This window comes from Scleropages formosus, chromosome 23 (genome assembly GCF_900964775.1).
Source record: "Scleropages formosus chromosome 23, fSclFor1.1, whole genome shotgun sequence".
Lineage (NCBI taxonomy): Eukaryota > Metazoa > Chordata > Actinopteri > Osteoglossiformes > Osteoglossidae > Scleropages > Scleropages formosus.
The window spans coordinates 9,191,521-9,210,776 of NC_041828.1; the positions used below are offsets into that span (position 1 = coordinate 9,191,521).

The following is a 19,256-nucleotide window of genomic DNA, read 5'->3' on the forward strand; positions in this document are numbered from 1 at the left end:
GACATTTGTGATATACAGTATTACCAGGCCAACTGAATATACAGCCAGGTAACTGATATTTTATTTCTGCCTGTGTTATTCTATTGATATCATGCCATTCTCTGGCTTTTGTACCATGGAAATGCATTAATGCTTTATTAATGTAAAGTCAATAAATTGACCATTTTCCTCAAGGAAACTTCTGGTTTGTGGCAGAGTTGAAATTGATGTTCTTGGATACAAACTGAGATGGTTTTCCAGGAGCAAAAGGGTGATCTGGTACTCAGACGTAGAGCTTTTCATCCATCACTCATTTATAGGGAGATGGTGGTAATCTCTTTGGTTTTGTAGTCATTGTGTCTCTTCCTTCTACAGTCTCTGAAAAATTTGAGTGCAGCCATGAAAGGGATGGCAAGGCTTGGAACACCAGCTAAGAGGAATATTACAATGTAGGCCCAGTTTGGGTAAGACGGCTTCACCAGAGTTGGGAAGAACTCCTACAAAGATTGTGGGGAAAAAGAAACTAGTCAGTTCTCACTTAATGTAATTATATGGTTTTTTATCATGTTATAATAATTCTCAGGTGGCCAACAGACTATCACAAGTCTTTGAAGTCTTCAAGAATAAAGAGGTTATACCAAATTTTTAGGGTGCTAATATGATAGAGGAATGATATTCTCACTTTAACTGTTCCCCATTTTGTATTTTACTTGGGTGTTTGCTACCACCTTGAAGGAGTGCTGTAAAAGCCGTGCCTCCTTTTTAATTCCATTTTCATATGATTCATTTTCTATGCTGAATCACATGGTGTAGCTTGAGCTCCACACCAAATGTATGGGTGACATCTTCATCGCCCACAGATGCCTGACTTTCAATTTAAAGTGCGGTTTAAACTCAAGTAGCCTAACAACGTACCGATTCGGGGTTCCAGGCAAGATATGTAGCTTCTTGTCTGACTTTAATTACAAAGTAGAAGAGGAAAATGACCAGCATGATCAGAGGGCTGAGAACCCTCCATGTGACCTGCCAGAAAATGTTGGGCTTGTGGCCAATCATGAACTCAATGTCCTTGTTAAACCTGTGAGTAAATGACATTAATACAGTCCGTTATTCAAAATTCCATAGAAGGCAAGAAAATAATATGATACATACAAAATCTGGCTATATTTTGAGAAAAGATTGTTAAAAATGGTGAATTTCTCTGTAGCTTTAGGCCAAGTATTGAAGAGAAGTGCTTTAAGATTGGGACTCACTTGTCTATCCCATAGAGGTAAACCACAGCCACCATCTCACAGAAGGCAATAATCAGTAATGGAATGGAACCAGCAAAGCTGTCAAAAAGTGCCAGCCAGTAGTTCCCTGATTTCTGTACAAATATGAGGGCAATGAGGAAGCATACCAGACAAGTCACACCTGCAATAAAAAAGAACCATGCTGATGTTTGTGATGGCATGAGTTACTGGAAGGGCAAAGGGGAAGCAGAGCAGAGATGCTGCTATTAAGATGTTTGCCCTTTAATTGTAATAACTGGTATAGTAACCAGAAAGTTATGCTGAAGACAAAAGAAGATGACAATTCTGACATGAATACCTGTGAGAACCTCTTTGGGCCACTTTTTAGGGAAGATATTGAGGTCTTGCAGAGGTACAGTCACACCCTCAATGTTACCGAACATGGTTGACAACCCTAAGCAGAAGAGCATGATGAAGAACAGGATGGACCACAGAGGAGATATGGGCATCTTGGTGATCGCCTCTGTGAACACAATGAAGGCCAAGCCAGTGCCTTCAACACCCTGAAGGACACAAAAGGAGATCTCTTAAGAGTCCTGCAATGTTATCACATTTCTTATTTCTTCTGGGGAAATTAAAGTAAAGGAAAATGTGTCAATCATAAAACTACAGAAACATGGAGGACTAGTGAAATGTTTTGGTAGTGGGCGAACTGGGATGTGGAATAAAATGAGTAAGCTGGTTGAGTCATGTTCCAGCTCTTCTACAGCTGTTCCTAGAGATGTAGGACACTTATGTGTCACTGCTTTCAGTCTACTGTCCAGTTCCTTCTGTACAGGATTTGCCCAGGTTACCCAGGTGTGCTCACACCTCTCACTTCTATATTCTGTGTTTGCCCAGGATGACTCCGAATATTCTGTTTGTAAACTAAGTGTCATGCGGAGACGGAAGCACGGGGGCGGCTGGACCCAAGTGCAGGATTGGTCGTCAGGAACTAAGGGATCAGGCAAGTTCTCTGTGTCGAGGATGGGAGAAGAGTCAGTTGATCGGCGGTCAGAGTGAGAGCGAGGATCCATGGGCCTGGTCAGGGGACAAGGTGAAGGATCGGAGACCGGAAGCAAGGGATGAGGACAGGACAGTAGACTCAGCAAGTTTCAACAAGGGAATGGGAGCTGAGGAGGGTCTTTTAAGAGTGTGTGTACTGATTGGTGTCTGGTGCTTGATTGGTGTCAGGTGCTGTTGATTGTGATGTGGGCATGGACGTGACACTAAGGTACTTAGAATGATTAACCCATTTACTTAGCAGGGTATTTTCACTGTAGCAGTCCAGGGTAAGTACCTTGGTCAAGGGCACTGCAGTACAAACAGGATTGAAACTATACAGACCTTTAGAATACAGTCCTAACTGCTACACTTTCCGCTGTTCCTCTATTCAAGCTTTAAAAATGGTAGAGTTTTGAGTTTGTTTTTTTTTTTCCCAGAAACACTACAGGGAGGTGTACAGAAGTCAGTACCTCACTGAGGAAAGTCTGCATGTCACAGGTCTTCAGCTTTAGACCTTTGACAATCCATGGAGATGTAATGGTTAAATTCTGGAGAACTTGTTCGTAAGTATTTTCTGTGATGCTGCCCTCAGAATAGTCAAAGACATTCATCAGTTCCACAATGTTTCTAGGAAAAACAGAACAGAGAATTGGAGGGATGTAATATACCAGCTAAGAAAAGTTACATTTTCATTATACACCACTTCATTACAATATGCTCCAGTTCTGCTTTGACTGAGGCAATGTCTGTTTAAGCCAAAGTCCTATTAGTATGGACACTTACCTGGCCATGCAGTCTTCATACTTTTCTGTAGCACGGAAGCCAATGATGGAATATATAACAGTGGCAGAGTAAACGGAAGTGCAACCGTTAATTAGTGAAATAATCACAGCGTCTTGCTCGCAGTTGTTGCTGCAAAACACAGAATTAAATACTGTTTACTACTGCAAGTTGCGAATATGTTGTTCATTACAAATGCAAAACATTCCTGACTGTTAAACATTTTTTTTTTTTTTTTTTAATTGTGAAGGTGAACACATACACACACAGGTCATGTTGCCCTGTTGTACTTCGTGCATCTGCTTCACCTAAAACAGAGCAATCAAATCACTTACTGCACAGAGTTGTAGCTGGAGAAAGAGATGAGACCCCCAAAGGCCAAGGAGAAGGAATAGAACACCTGTGCTCCTGCATCTAGCCAGGTAGCTGGATTTGCTAGTTCCGTCACCTGGAGAAATCGGAATACAGAGAAAGAAGCTCCTTGTAATTGATGTGTTATGGAATTTACAGTGAGTAAAAAAGATCTTTTGGGGGAAAAACAGCAGACTCACATCTGGGGTAAAGAGGAACTTTATCCCACTCACAGAACCTTTAAGAGTTAAGCCTCGTATGAGGAAGATGGTGAGGACCACATAGGGCAGGGTGGAAGTCACGTACACAGCCTGTGGACACAGAGCAATATCCTTGAGATGTGAATGAACACCACCGGACACTGACACTGGACTCTGCGTGCGTGCAGGTTCTACGGTGACCTTGAGGATGGGACAATGTACCTTGCCAGTGGTCTCAATACCCCGGATGCAGCAGACATAGAGCACAATCCAGGCGCACAACAGGCACAGGACCAAACACCACTGCAAGCCACCAGCATCCTCTATGGCGGCCGAGGTGTTGAGCGTCTCCCTGTACCAGAAGTAGTCCACTGGGGAGCTCCGTGCACACTCTGGCACCATTGCTGTAGATCAACAAGAATCATTGTCTTAGTGAATGAGCTGGGACATTTTCCTAAAGCTATCCAGCTGGTACCAGAAGGATGCTGAGTTAACAGATCAGATTTAATTCTCAAACAGTCTGAGCTGCAGGACTTCCCATGGAATGTGTTTTGTGGCTGAGAGCTACACCATGCAATTTTCATGGCTCCCACTGACAGACACATTATAAATACCTGTGTGGTTTCCAGTAAGAGGACATTGACTCCAAGGCAATGGGTTCTGGAAAGAGTTGAAGAAGTACCACATCACCCAGGCAATGATGGTGTTGTAGTACATTCCAACCAGGAAGGAGACCAACATGGATGCAATTCCTGAGGAGTACAAACTATCTTCAGTCTTTGCTCTGTCACCTAGGTTGCCAAGAAGACTTACTACTGATGCTTCCTGACTGTTACATATCAGATTATTTGAATACATGATGATGATGACGAGATACTTCATCGTCATTGTATGCAATACAGCAAAATTTTGTGTGGCAGCCCTCAGAACAACAGCAGCAGAAAGAAAGAACACTTTAAATAAATAAGAATTAGACTGAAACTTTGAAGTCCTTTCATGCAGCTTTTCTAATGTTAAAGTAGCCTCTTACTGTTGAGGCTCTTCTTACAGATATGAGGAAGGAGATAGAGTGTAGGTCTTGCAATGGAGTTTTTTTTATTATTTCTGAGAGTATCAAAACTGGTAAAAAGCCATTATATTAGGTTTTACGTATAAGATGAAATGATTTAGTTCCACATTGAGCAGTGTAGTTTCTGACTACCCACCAACACCAGTGAGATAGGGGTGAATGGCTGTCCACACTCCCACACTGCCCTTCCTCAGGCGCTGGCCAATTGCAAACTCCAGGTGGAGAAGTGGGATTCCCTCCAGAACCAGCAGGATCAGGAAGGGGATCATGAACGCTCCTGGAAACAGGTAATGATCAAAAGTCAAAAAGCAGAATGTTGCCCCAATTCAGTCCTTTGCTTCTTTTACAAGCCTGTAGCACACAGTGATGGCAAAGTGGCAGAGCAGGTAGTGCTGGTGCTTCACAACATCTGATCCACTGAACTTTACGCAGATATTCGAGAAACATTGGACTAATATTGTGTTAGCTGAAATAAATCTTTTTTTTTAAGAACCCAGGTTTCTTTTCATTTTAAGTGAAGGAGTGTGCAAACAAATTGTCAGATTGTCTATGAAATTACAGCACTTAGACGAGACATGCGCATCAGCACACAGGTGACAGAATTCCTCCTCACTTTTTTGTTCTTCATTATTCTTAACTTTAAGCAGACCACTACAACTGATCACAATCACTTCTTATTATAGCTTTTGAAAAAGAAAATAAGTAGCATACTGTGAAAAGTTGGCACATGATGATTTGAAATCCCTTAAATGCCTACAGGTTATAAAAATTAAATACACGACTACGCAAACAGCAAGCTGTTGAGCAATATTGCTTAGAAGTCTTGACCTTAGCAGAATCTGAAAATGATTAAACAGCCTCTGAGCTCTGGCTAATGTTTTCTCACAATACTAACAATATTACCATTGTCACCAAACTGTAACCTCCGATGAGCATTTCGTATTTGTCACCTCGGCTTAAAGTTTTTGAGATGCGAAGATTCCTGAGTTTTCTTCTTAATATTGGGTCCAGCTTTTAACGTTTTTAAGTGTCGTACCAGGAAGCACCATTGCACAGATTGAAAATAAATTTGGCCTGTTGTCCATTTCCCAAAAGTACTGCACAAATAAATGATCATCGAGCTGTAGAAAGCTCACCGCACTGCCACAATAGTTAACAACCCTTGATTTCTTTACCTTGTTCTTGGTCCTCACTGCCGAACACTGCGGAACTAATTAATGTCTTCGACTGTTTTGAGGGCAGCATCATGGAAAAGATTTACAAACAAGTTCTCTGTCTCAAACAATGGTTATGTATTTCTTTTCAAATATGTGGCCACAGAAAAACAAAACCTGCCCATCTAAAACCTGCACAAACCAGACTAAAAATATTAACATGTAAGATTGTTTCAAGTTTTGGAAGGTTGGCATACATAATATATTTTGTATAATAAATTATAATTCTATCATATTATACAGCCTACTAATATTTGTAGGTTACTTTCTTGGTGAAAGACCTTACATGACAGTTTTATTAACACCTTCAAGCAAATTGGATAAGGCCTTCAGTGATTATGTTCTAAATGCTACGGTAGTACCATCCTGTAGGGCTCCCTATAGGTAGTGCTACTGTGTTTTTATTGATCATACATTTCAGTTGAGACAAAAAGCCTACAAATACAAGAGCACATTTTTTAAAAACTTTAGTGATGTTGTGTGAGTTTAGTGGGACAGTTCAGTGAGCAGTAAAGTCTAAAGAGTGACTGCACATTTCAGACACATTACACTTAATGCTAGTTTTCCTTTCTGGCTCTGCACCTCTGCACCTACCTCCTCCGTGGCTCTGGCACAGGTAAGGGAACCTCCAGACGTTCCCCAGACCGACACAGAAACCCACACAGGTCAGCATGTACTGGGTTTTGTTGTCCCATTTGGGTCTCTCCCCAGCCTCCTCCACCTCCAGCTTCTCCAGCTGCTGGTGGCTTGGAATCCGGTCTTCCAGACCCGGGTTCGGCAGCTTCAGCTTCATGATCCCTGTGCCTCGTCTCTCCGTACAAGGTGTTGGGGTGTTGGTCACTGGCAGTGCCAAAGTGTTTCTGCAAGTGTGAAAAGTGTCAGTGCTTTTATATTGACCCTTAACGCCTGACCGCCCTCCGCCGGCTCAGTCCACATTCTCCTCAGACACTGCATAATTATAGCTGATCAGCAGAATCAAGAGCAGTGACTGCAAAAAGCTTGACAATAATTAATTGCGGTTGTAAGAGTACTAATGACAGCATGTTCTTCTCTTACATCACAGTGCTAATGCATCCCGATAAGAATCTGTCTACAAAATAAAAAGACATAGAAACTTAATTGGCTAAAGTGTGAAAGTATTGTTTCTTTGTTTTTGTTTGTTCATTTAGCAGATGCTTTTCTCTAAAGCAACTTCCAATGAACTCTATGTAGTGTTATGAGCCCACATACCTTATTCCCCACGGTGACTTACACTGGGTCACTCATCCATACATCAGTGGGACACACTCTCTCTGTCACTCACACACTATGGGGGAACCTGAACAGCATGTCTTTGGACTGTGGGAGGAAACCAGAGCACCTGGAGGAAACCCACACAGACACGAGGAGAACACGTAAGAGTCCTGAGATACTATTCGTTGCAATATGTGTTTCTCTTTTCAAATTTGATGGGACATCGGTAGCTATAGGGATAAAGGCCATGGATTTGTAATGTGATGGTTGCAATTTTAAGCCCCAGGAGAAACAGTACTGTTGTACTCCTGAGTGAGAGCTAACCTGGGGCCCATTGTCACAGTACATTAATATATTTAGTGCTGTGTATTTCTTTCTCATAGACACTACACCTGCTCCTACACTTTTTTCACTCACCGTTACTTTCTTAGACATGTTTTATTAGACCATATGCTCTCCTAGACACCTTATATTAGACAGTTCACCATAAATTTCGATCCCTTGCTTTGCATTTCTATCTTTGTATTTCTATTTCAGAACAACATGTTTGGTCAACTATTTACTTACTAATGTTAGTTTAAAAAAAATAAAACCCACTACAATTACTGTATAGTTGTCACGTCCATGCCCACAACCCAATCGACAGCACCTGACTCCAGTTCAGCACCTACCCTTTAAATGACACTCCAACGCCCAGACCGTTGCGGAATCTCGTCAGGGACAACTGGCCTTTCTCGTGACTCTTCGTTCACATCCTCTGGTTTCTGACTCTTCGTTTCCCGACCACGTCCACGAACCCTCGTTCCTGTCTGTTCGCCGTTCGACCGACCCTTCGCTAAGTCCCCTGACCTCGCCCATGGATCTTCACTCTGACCCTGACCGCCGATCGACCGACCCTTCGCCTGTCCCCGACACCGAGAACTTGCTTCATCCCTCGTCTCTGGACAAACAACGCTGCATTTGGGTCCAGCCGTCCCAGGCCCTTATGTTTTGCATGACAATATTATACATTAATAAACCTTTGGAAAATTATTTGAAAGAAGGTTGTGGAATGAATCACAAGTTAGCTTGTAAAAACTGGAAGTTGAACTGGATGTTCACGTGACTTGCTGCTTTCTGAGAGTCATACAGTTGGAAAGGTGATCGAACAAGATCATGAGAATTAATAGAATTCAGCTACAGAAGAATTCAGTACAGCCACCGCGTAAGATATGAACGTTCGACTGACGTAAAGTCGCAGTTATGAAGAATGATATTTAACACCACTTTTCCGTTTGCATAAAACATTTTGCAATTAAGTTTCAAGTTCAAGTTTCAAGTTTAGTTTATTGTCATATGTACAAGTACCATGTACAAGTATCATGAAATTCTTCCTGAATGCTTCTCCATAGACTATGGACAAAGACAATAGAAATACTGCACAAACAAAACAATGACAATGACAGTGAGTAGTGCAAAAGCAATAGCAATAAATAATGGTAACAGTAATAACAATAATACCAGCTGACAGCCAGAGAAGTCAGAACGAGAGAATGAGAATGAGAATGCTTAACGTGGCAGTATAATTTACCAATGTGCTTGGGAGGAGCAGTCCAACTCTAGTTACTAAAGGTAGCACATTGGTTAGTGTTGTATAATTAGAAAAAGCAGTGGGGATGCAGTAGCTTTTCTCTTGAAAAATTGCATATTTTATCTTTCAAAGACTCATTTACGGTCGTGGGTGAGGCACATGCTCCATAGCAGGCAAGGGGTCATCTGGGCAGTTACAGTTCATGGACATGTTTGGTCATCATCTCTGTGATGGCTATCCTGTTTGTGCTGGAAAGGCGAGCACACACACACACACACACACACACACCAGACAAGTTAGAGTGGCCAGTTCTCTCCAAAGACGTCTTTTGGTGGAAATCCTTGCGGAACACAAGAACATGCGAACTCCCCACAGACTGGGTTGGGATCGAACTCACGTTAACGGCATGGCCTAGTGCAAGTCATCAGTTATAATGAAAGGAAACTGTCTTGTGTTATAACAACCAATGTTAATTATTGAAGTAACTTGTGCTCATTTTAATGGGCCCTGATGATATTTTGCATAAATGGGTGTCAGTTTTGGGGGCTCAGGAATACAGCAAACTTTCACTATTGAAATTAATAGCAATTACTTCTCTGAACTATGAAAGTTTGTGTTAAAAAGGGCTTTACTGGAAAACAAACTTCGTAAGGTGGGGAAGGACTGTATTAACTGTTTATCATCCACATTCCAAAGAGCAACTCCGAATCAACTGCGTAAAACAATTTCAAATAGAAATGATTTTAAAAAGGCTCATAAGGTTCTTTATTTACCTGTATTGTAAATAACAAGGAGTTTCCTCCAACAGTCCAGAGACATGTTTCAGGTGAACTGATAATTCTAAATTACTTGTAGTTTGTGTGTGGGTAGGTATGTGTGATTCCCATGCAATGGAGGGGTGTGCTGTCCAGGGCATACCCCTGAACACCCTAGGTCTTACACCCTAAGCTTCTTGGGATGACTCTGTACCACCATGACCTTGCACAGGACAAGCAGTTATTGACAATGGATGGATGAATGGAGTTTCGTCATGTGTCCGTACCGTAAGGAGCAAAGGAGTAGGGCCACTGCATTTCAGCACATGACAGCTGCTCCTTTCACACATACAATAATAAAAGAAAAACAGTTCACAATGAACATATACAATAAGTACTTTTCTCACTTTATTTCATATAACATGAGTTCACAGTGTATAGTACTTTGAACTGTAGTTCATCACCAAAATGCAGCAAAACAGATGGTCAACTTTAAAAGAACAATTAACTCCAAAAGGCAAATTACTGAAAGTAAGAATTAAAGCAGAGGAAGCTGTCAGTCAGTCAAGGCATGGGGGTGTAGCCAAGGCTGCAACCCTCCAAAGCAGTTTACGAGGCCACAACCTGATTTTCAGTCTCATTAATGACATTCTCCACTGCCGGTAATCAGAAGTTTCTGCAAATGGCCACTTTTTCTGCGGAACAGGCCATATAATATTGCTGGCAGAATGAGCTTAAATTATATACAACTGACATGCTTTCATAGTTCTTGTCTCTAGCAATGACTTTCTCACTTTTATTTGACTACTACCTAATTAATAGCATCCCTGATATACAAAAATTCCTACAATTGAATAGGATGCATTATTAATTTAGTATCTGCTGATACATTAACAATTTTATGTCAAGGATCCTTCGTCACTCATATGTATTTTATCAGTGTTGAGGCTGTTCGTCCCACTGTCATTCTTACTGTAGCAGTCCTTGATAAATTTAACAAGTGCGGTGACAGGAATGACAAGGCTAGGAATTCCAGCTAGAATGAATATGATTATATAAACCCAGTTTGGATAGTGGACCTTGTCCAGAATGGGGAAGTTTTCCTGAAATGAAACGAAATAAATTTTATATTAAAATGTTATAGTTTATGTTAAAAAAGCAAAAAACAAAGCATCCAAATAATTACATGGAGTGAGAAGATGAATTTAATAACCCAATGCATTGACGGTTTATGTTTCTTATGGAAAAGTAATGCATTGCTGTTTTCAAGAACATACTGTAGTTTATACGTACAGACTCGGGGTTCCACACATTGTAGGTGAGCTCTGCACTGATTTTGGCAACAAAGTAGAAGAGGAAGATGACCAGCACAAGCAGAGGGCTGACGACCCTCCATGTGACCTGCCAGAACATGTTGGGCTTGTGGCCAATCATGAACTCAATGTCCTTGCTAAACCTGTCAGGAAAGTGGCCATATAGTGTGTATCAGATCCTTTGCTCACTTTTAATTTTAAATTTCATTTATTTTTGTCTCCGTCCCATTTTTTGTGAATACAGTGCTTTCAGAACCATCAGATATCACAAAGAGGTAGTATAAGTACAGTCTGCCCTGCTCTTTTGGACTCACCTGTCTATCCCATAGAGGTAAACCACAGCCACCATCTCACAGAAGGCGATGATCAGTAATGGAACAGAACCAGCAAAGCTGTCGAAGAGGGCCAGCCAGTAGTTTCCTGACCGTTGTACAAATATGAGGGCGATGAGGAAGGATACCAGACATATTATACCTGGAAAACAAAAAAAGCATGAATGAATGAATGAATGAATGAATGAACGAACGAACGAAACCATTAATCTCAGTGGGGAATTTACACAAATGATAACATTTAACTGCAAGAGGAGGAGTGGATTGAAGTGAGATGAGTGAAATGAGCTGGTGCAGGGTGTGGTGGGACACAGGGCAGATTAGTGTCACTCAGTCATTAAGAAGCCAAGGCGACATGAGGACTCAATGTAGAGCCCAGTGGTTGCTGATGACGACCTCCAGCAGCTCCTTGGAATACTGCACCTAGAAAAGTTCTCCTTTGCTTTACTGTGGTGGTGCATATGAATATGTACCAAAGAACTTGTTCACAGTCACTCATTTGCCATTAATAAGCACTTGTTCGAACATAGGGTCCGGTCCTGGTGGTCCACTGACTTTTCTTGGAATCGTAGGGCACACAACTACATATGTTGTAAGAGTGTTAGTATTTCAGTGCTGAGAACAGTGTTGATGTTGTGGAAACATCAAAATAATTGTGAAAATAATGCAATTTTTTTCTGATTATCATACTATTGAAAACTCACCAGTGATAGACTCCTTTGGCCATTTTTTGGGGATGGCATTGAGGTCCTGTAGGGGTACCAAGACCCCCTCTATGTTGCCAAACATAGAAGAGAGCCCCAGGCAGAACAACATGATGAAGAACAGAATGGACCACAAAAGGGATATGGGCATCTTGGTGATTGCTTCTGTGAACACAATGAAGGCAACACCAGTTCCCTCAACACCCTGGAGGGACAAGAACATAAAAATGAAAGTGGGTTTGACAAGATACACAATAAATTCTCCACTGCAAATGGAGCAATTTATGATCACATTACCATGAGTCACCATGACAACATTTTTGGTATTTTACTGACAGATCATAGGTGATCATTTCATTTTATACCTCACTGAGAAAAGTGTTCAGGTCACAGGTTTTCAGGTTAAGATTCTGAATAGTTTGGGGAAATGTGCTGTTGAGACTCTGCAGAACTTCATCATAATTACTGTCCGTTATATTACCCTCGGGAATATCAAATGCATTCATCAGGGCCAAGATATTCCTGGAAAAGAAAAGCAGAACGTTTATATGTGCTTACATTTACATGTCTTCATTTAGCAGAAACTTAACTTTATTTCACTTTATTATCACTAACTACTTGTCCAGTGCAGGAACATCTTGTCTGATGGTCTGGAGACTATTCTAGGAAGTGTAGTGTGAGGTGTGGTAGTCTCAGAACAGGACGTCAAACTGGCAAACACTACACAAAAGCCGTAAACACTATGGAACCAACATCTGGCTTTACTGTTGCAAACTGGAACAGCAAAAGAGCATCCTGGAAGTACTTTGTTTCATGGCTGTTTCTAGTACTATATCTCTCATGATCCTTCCTTTCTTGTTCTCAAGACAACTGTTCCCAGAACAGTCCTCACGACACCTACCCTCCAAGGCAGTCATCAAACCGTTCAGTTGCCCGGAAACCAATGATGGAGTAGATGACAGTGGCAGCATAGACTGAAGTGAAGCCATTGATTATTGAAATAATTACAGCATCCTGTTCACAGTTGTTGCTGAAGGATAAAAAGAACATTTGAGATATTAATATGAAATGTATAAGTCACAAAAAAACATCCAAAATCTGGCTAAAGTGTAATCCATTCTTTATTCTAGTGATACATTTTTCTATTTTTTTAATAACTTGACTCAGTGTCTCTCAGGACAGACTGCCAAATGCACCAGAGAAAAAGATGAAAGACAGCTGAGTCACAACTTACTGCACAGGGTTATAGCTGGAGAAAGAGATGAGACCCCCAAAGGCCAGAGAGAAGGAGAAGAACACCTGAGCACCTGCATCCAGCCAGGTAACTGAGTTTGCAAGCTCCGTTAACTGGATGAAACAAAAAATGTACCTAGTTTGGAATACACATATGCTATACTGCACAAACTTGACATATTATGGCTTGACAAAATAATAGAAACACCATACACCAAAAGTTTAATTTTAAAGTAATTAAATCACAATTACAAAACACAGCTTTAAAGGTGAGTTGTACTCGGTTGGTTGCCAATTAGTAGTATTTCAGATTTCAAAAGCAACATGATACAACTGGTTTCAAAGACGACACACAGTTGGTGCCGAAACTGCAGTCCCAAAAATTTCCAAATTATTCAATGTCAAGGGATGAGTGTCAAAAATAATGACGCCACAGGCCGAAGAGGAACAGTGGTCGCAAGTCAGACACTTCACCAGAGTGTTGTTAGATGCCAGAGAAGCACAGCCTTAAACATGACTACCAAACTGAACGAGCATCTCTGTGACCCAGTCTCAACAAAAACTGTGTTCTGGAAATTGTGGCAGAAGTACCATTTGGTTTAAACCCTTTGTATCCAAGGATAACGCACAAGGACACATAACACACAGTTTAAGGAACCTAAAACCTGGAGCCATGGAAAAAAGTTCATACGGCCTGATGAGCCATCTTTCACTCTGTTCAACATCTAGACGTGTTTACTTCCGGCAAAAGCCAGAGAATGCCTTCACAAGGATCTAACAACCATAGTTTTTAAGAGAAACACAAGACACAGCAAACTTACATCTGGGGTAAAGAGGAACTTGATCCCACTCACAGAACCTTTGAGAGTCAAGCCTCGTATGAGGAAGATGGTGAGGACCACATACGGTAGGGTGGAAGTCACATACACAGCCTGCGGACACAGAGCAATATCCTTGAGATGTGAATGAACACCACCGGACACTGACACTGGACTCTGCGTGCGTGCAGGTTCTACAGTGACCTTGAGGATGGGACAATGTACCTTGCCAGTGGTCTCAATACCCCGGATGAAGCAGACATAGAGCACAATCCAGGCGCACAACAGGCACAGGACCATCCACCACTGCAAGCCGCCAGCATCCTCTATGGAGGCGGAGATGTTGAGTGTCTCCCTGTACCAGTAGTAGTCCACTGGGGAGCTCCGTGCACACTCTGACACCATGACTACACAATAACAATAATGACTGAGTTTTTCATATTTCAGGACCACACTCATTAAATGCTTACTAACACTGCATTTAAGTTGCGGGCAAGAAAATAGCAACACCTGTCTTATTGTTTTTCGTCATGGGACACTGACTCCAAGACAGTGGGTCCCGGAAAGAGTTGAAGAAGTACCACATCACCCAGGCAATGATGGTGTTGTAATAGAGGCCAACGAGGAAGGAGACCAACATGGATGCAATTCCTGTGAATGAAAAGTATTCACTGGGTAAATGTGATCATCATGTGTCAGGTGTGTAGCATTAAAGTTATCACTAGCAGTGTTCTCACAAGTAGTACACACTGTAGAGTAAATGCTTTAGGTTGTAGGCAATTATTTTTCTTGGTCCTGTTTGCTGATACCAGCACATCGGTGTGGGCCAAGCTCTTACCCACTCCAGCAGCATGTGTAGTTTCAAAAAGTTTCAACTGCACCATCTGAGCCTTTGGACTCACCGACACCGGTGAGATAGGGGTGAATGGCTGTCCACACTCCCACACTGCCCTTCCTCAGGCGCTGGCCGATGGCAAACTCCAGGTGGAGAAGTGGGATTCCCTCCAGAACCAGCAGGATCAGGAAGGGGATCATGAACGCTCCTGGCAACAGGTAATGACCAGAGAGCCACAGGTGATACAAGTAAAAACTATGACAGTATCAACAAAAATGTGAATATATGACTAGTTTGTGCTCAATAAAATGGGTGGGATTCACAATGAACACAAAAAAAGCAAGAAAAATTAGAAATGCAGCTAACAACAATAAACATCAACTTGGATTGTCTAAAAAGGGGTTGCAGGGTATTATTACAGAAATAAACATTAAACAAAAAGTATTAATTTTTCCCCGGAAGCAGCCAAATAAACCAAGATGTAACAGACAAGCCCACTACTCAGTAAATGAAATCTAGCTTCAAAATAAAGGGATAAACACAAAATATATAATATAGAAAGAAATATATAGACAACATCGTTTAATTTTTTCACATTCCGTTCATCTATTCATCTATTCACTTTTCATAAAATAAATTATATATTTACGCTTAATTAATGTTACATTAAAGCATGTTAAGCAGTTTTCCTTAACACTTTTTTTAATAATATTTTTATTGTAGGGGGTGCAGTGGCGCAGTGGGTTGGAGCACAGTCCTGGGGTCTGGGGTTTGAGTCCTGCTTGGGGTGCCTTGTGGCGGACTGGCGTCCTGTCCTGGGTGTGTCCCCTTCCCCCTCTGGCCTTATGCCCTGTGTTACCGGGTAGGCTCTGTGACCCTGTATAGGACAAGTGGTTTTGAAAATGTGTGTGTGTGTTTTTATTATCCAGTCTGGAATCTATGTGTGCTTTTTTGCTGTTTATGATCAGTGTATTTTTCACTGCTTGGGGAATAGACGTTTTGTGGTGATGCTTTGCTGGGAGTAACCGTTGTCTGCAGTGCAATTCTATGGTGGCAGCCCCCATCGCCCAAATGAAAAACCATGTACTGTAATGTTTTTATGTAGTTATGATCTTTTTAGTCTATTTAGTTTATTCAAGTTTCACTAAGGCATGCTTATGCTGAAGTGACTGCACAAATTACACAGACCTAAGCAGAAGACCCCCCTGAGAGTAATACGGACCCCTGCACCTACCTCCTCCGTGGCTCTGGCACAGGTAAGGGAACCTCCAGACGTTACCCAGACCTACACAGAAGCCCACACAGGTCAGCATGTACTGGGCTTTATTGTCCCATTTCGGTCTGTCTCCAGCCCCTTCCACCTCCAGCTTCTCTAGCTCCTCGTGGGATAGTATGCGACCATCCAGACCCGGGTTGGGCAGCTCCAGCTTCATGATCCCTAAGCTTCTTTGTTAAGGAAAAATACTTCACATTATCACTGCACCACCAAATTAATAACCCATATTCACACCTTCCAATTTTGTTTGCTTTTTTCAATAAACACCTTCACCATCTTCTTTGATGATGAAAGTATCTGTAGGAAGAATGGTTTGTGTGCAAAGAGCTCAAAAACTGGACAGCTGGAATAGATCACAGGTGAGAGAGGTTCTCATCTGCAGTGCAACATCAGTTATGATGCTCATGAGGAACAGGTAAAGCCTTATACTTAAGTATTCTGGCTTTCTTTGAAAACAACTGAGCATCAACTTGTTCATAAGTCCAAAGTAATACATACACACCTTCTGAACAGCGGTTTCCCATACAGGGTTGCAGGGAACCGGAGCCCACCCAGCAACACAGGGAGGAAGGCCGGAGGGGGAGGGGACACACCCAGGACGGGACACCAGTCTGTCACAAGGCACCCCAAGCAGGACTTGAACCCCAGACTCATCGGAGAGCAGGACAGCGGTCCAACCCCCCACCCCAAAGTAATAATCAACCAAATTTTAATAATACAGACTAATTCTTTATTTATTTGCAAGCAAGAAAATTCTGTAAAAATGTCAGATAGACCTAATACATTTTTAAAAAACTGCTGTAACAGGTATTTTCATAACTTCAACCATTACAGTTAACACGAGTTTGAAATTACTGAAGACAAAAGTACTGTATCTGTACAAACTCCGACTCATTCCCGTCTATTGACCGATTCATATCATAAACACGTGCAAAGTTACTCATCTCGCCACTTTCTGCTTTTTGTACTATAGCCACTTTGTTGCCCCTGGCAACAGGACGCCTATATTTGCCGTCCCTATTAGAATTAAGAGCTGCGGCAAACACTAATCAGGAGCCTTAAACACGGGTTCATTAAGGTAGAGCCGCACTCCTACGGTGCTTGTGTGCGTTATACTGACATCTATCGACTGGTCGCGTAAACACAGGTTGCGTTATTTAGAAAATAAAAACATGAGGAGAAAAAATACCATTTTTGCTTCTTCATTTAGAATTTTTGCAAACACGTCAATTTTTATCGATATAAAAGCGAATCCAAAGTTACACCATGACATCATACGGAAAATAAAAAAATGGGATGTGTTTGCTTCTTTACGAACACAGCACATTTGATTTCATTTAGTAAAACTGCAATAGCTAGTTGTTCACATTTTTATTTTCTATATGTTATAATGTTATAACGTACTCACAGTTTAATTCTTGACTTTTGCACTGACGCGTTTGAACCCAGAGCCTTCTTTAGCGTTTCTGCAAGAAAAAGGCACGCACACGAACAGCTGCTAGCGCAGTGGTTAGAGCGACTGTCTTTGCCTCTAAAGGTTGTAGGTTCAATCACCACCTGTGGCTGTAGTACCCAAGGCTTGAGCAAAGTATTTACCCTAAATTATACCACTGGAGTTACCCAGCTCCCTAAATAGGTAAATAATTATAAAGACCTTAACATTGTAAGTCGCTTTGAAAAAAAGCGTCCTCTAAATAAATGTAAATGCGTATGCAAGCTACTCTAAAAGCACTCCTATGACCTCATAATATCATGGAACACTATTGGACCGGACTTCAGATACATTTGAAAGTGTCAGCGGACATGTGACGTCATGTAAATATCCGAGATTGGATGGGCTAAGTAACGTTTGTGTGGACGACTGTCACGTTGTCGTTGTTGCTGTTTTTTTGTATTATTTAAAAAAAAATAAACGAAAACAAACGTTATGAACAGTGTGATTCTAAAGCAACACCGGTGAAACACACATCGAACTAAAATAAATGGATAAAAAATAAATGTCCGTACACGAAAGTTGGGTGCACGTGCCCGGTCGTTGGCGGGAAACAGAAATAATAATATGCTGCACCACCGTGCAAGAATAATAGTAAGAAGAAATATGGAGTCGGTGAAGTGTTTGTTAGCAGAGAAATAATGTTATCAGATATGAACAGATCGTTAGAAGATTCTAAATATATTCCAAGTGACGTCATGGTAACTAAATTGGCGACTCAGAATTGTCAATTGCCTGTAGTAGTGTGTGTTTCTGTGTGTGTGTGTGTGTGTGTGTGGCTACAACGCAATGGACTGCTGCTAGCCTACCGTCCGGCAATTCCGGGCTAGGCTGCAGACCACCGTGACCCTGATTCCTGAACAGAACAAGTGGTAAACGAAGTGAATGAGTGAATGTGTGATGTAGTGACTTCCACTGTGTCCGTGATCATTGAAGAACAGACCCTTTGTACCGAATTTCACCTCCGAATCTCAGCAGAGGAAGTCCAGGAAAATGATGTCTGTACTGCAGGCAGTTTTGCGTTATTGCTGTTGTGTCAAAATTCGGTATTTTAAGGAGCAAAGGACTAAGACCACCGCACTTCTTTAAAAAGCAAGGGCGTTCCTTTCACAAAGATAAAAGACCAGTTTTAATACTATAGTATGTTTGCAACTTTAACACTTTGAATTTGCAATAACCATAACCAAGCATTTTTTTTCCACTTTATTTATGTCGCACATACTTCGAACAGTTCATAGTTCATCTAAAGGGAACCAAACTGCAGCAAAACACAATGATACTCAAAAAAAACATTTTAAAACTTCGCTGTAAAACTGCACTTTAAAGAAACAATTAACACAAACGACAGGTTACATAACAGGAGAAGGGGAAGCTGTCAGTCAAAGCATGGAGGGTGTGGCCAAGACTGGATCCCGCCATATCAATTTAAAGGGACCACAACCCTATTTTTACATATTTGGCATGCGTCTTCAATGTAGTCAATGAGAATGAGGTGAAATATTTTATATTGTGTGGTTTCAAACAGCGTGTGTGTGTGTGTGTGTGTGTGTATATAACATGTAAGGAAAATATACATAATATTCAGCTCAGTTTTCATCCTCTTTTCTTGGTGAGGGTGTTGCAGTGTGTGTGCATAATGCTCTTATATATATGCAATATTTTTTAAACGTTACAAAATTTTAAATAAAATGTCAAGGTACTTCCATTGTTCATGTAATTTTTTGACTTTCCTTTCTAATACTGTCATCTAAGCCAGTCACAAGCTTCCTTATTATCTTTTAAATATTTATTTAATGACAGCTTCCGCAAAAGTAAAAATACCAGCA

The 19,256-nt window shown here is 41.3% G+C and overlaps 2 protein-coding genes across 3 annotated transcripts; both read right to left on the minus strand.

The window, feature by feature from the left end:
• Positions 1-293: 293 nt before the first annotated feature.
• Positions 294-6,662, minus strand: LOC108933301 (sodium-dependent neutral amino acid transporter B(0)AT1-like). Its single transcript, XM_029248500.1, has 12 exons — positions 6,464-6,662; positions 4,792-4,932; positions 4,201-4,338; positions 3,809-3,990; positions 3,587-3,697; positions 3,371-3,483; positions 3,039-3,167; positions 2,726-2,882; positions 1,570-1,774; positions 1,233-1,392; positions 895-1,057; positions 294-476 (listed from the first exon to the last, which is right to left on the minus strand). Exons 1-12 carry the CDS (start codon positions 6,660-6,662, stop codon positions 294-296), a joined length of 1,881 nt encoding a protein of 626 aa, XP_029104333.1.
• A 3,241-nt stretch (positions 6,663-9,903) lies between these two features.
• Positions 9,904-17,677, minus strand: LOC108933415 (sodium-dependent neutral amino acid transporter B(0)AT1-like). Of its 2 annotated transcripts, none has more exons than XM_029248334.1 (13): positions 17,347-17,677; positions 15,897-16,105; positions 14,730-14,870; positions 14,338-14,478; positions 14,053-14,234; positions 13,831-13,941; positions 13,011-13,123; positions 12,678-12,806; positions 12,142-12,298; positions 11,777-11,981; positions 11,055-11,214; positions 10,721-10,883; positions 9,904-10,530 (listed from the first exon to the last, which is right to left on the minus strand). In XM_029248334.1, exons 2-13 carry the CDS (start codon positions 16,093-16,095, stop codon positions 10,327-10,329), a joined length of 1,905 nt encoding a protein of 634 aa, XP_029104167.1. In that variant the 5' UTR covers positions 16,096-16,105; positions 17,347-17,677; the 3' UTR covers positions 9,904-10,326. The 2 variants fall into 2 exon arrangements, with proteins under 2 accessions (XP_029104167.1, XP_029104168.1); XM_029248335.1 differs by having other exon boundaries at positions 15,897-16,108.
• Between the last annotated feature and the right edge of the window lie 1,579 nt (positions 17,678-19,256).

Coding starts and splice junctions, on each gene's coding strand:
- LOC108933301 (XM_029248500.1), bottom strand. CDS start 6,662: ATGAAGCTGAAGCTGCCGAACCCGGGTCTGGAAGACCGGATTCCAAGC. Junction 3,698..3,808: donor GTATTGAGACCACTGGCAAG/GTACATTGTCCC, acceptor CTGTGTCCACAG/GCTGTGTACGTGACTTCCAC. Junction 3,484..3,586: donor AGTTCCTCTTTACCCCAGAT/GTGAGTCTGCTG, acceptor CGATTTCTCCAG/GTGACGGAACTAGCAAATCC.
- LOC108933415 (XM_029248334.1), bottom strand. CDS start 16,095: ATGAAGCTGGAGCTGCCCAACCCGGGTCTGGATGGTCGCATACTATCC. Junction 13,942..14,052: donor GTATTGAGACCACTGGCAAG/GTACATTGTCCC, acceptor CTGTGTCCGCAG/GCTGTGTATGTGACTTCCAC. Junction 11,215..11,776: donor GCCAAAGGAGTCTATCACTG/GTGAGTTTTCAA, acceptor TTTGTTTTCCAG/GTATAATATGTCTGGTATCC.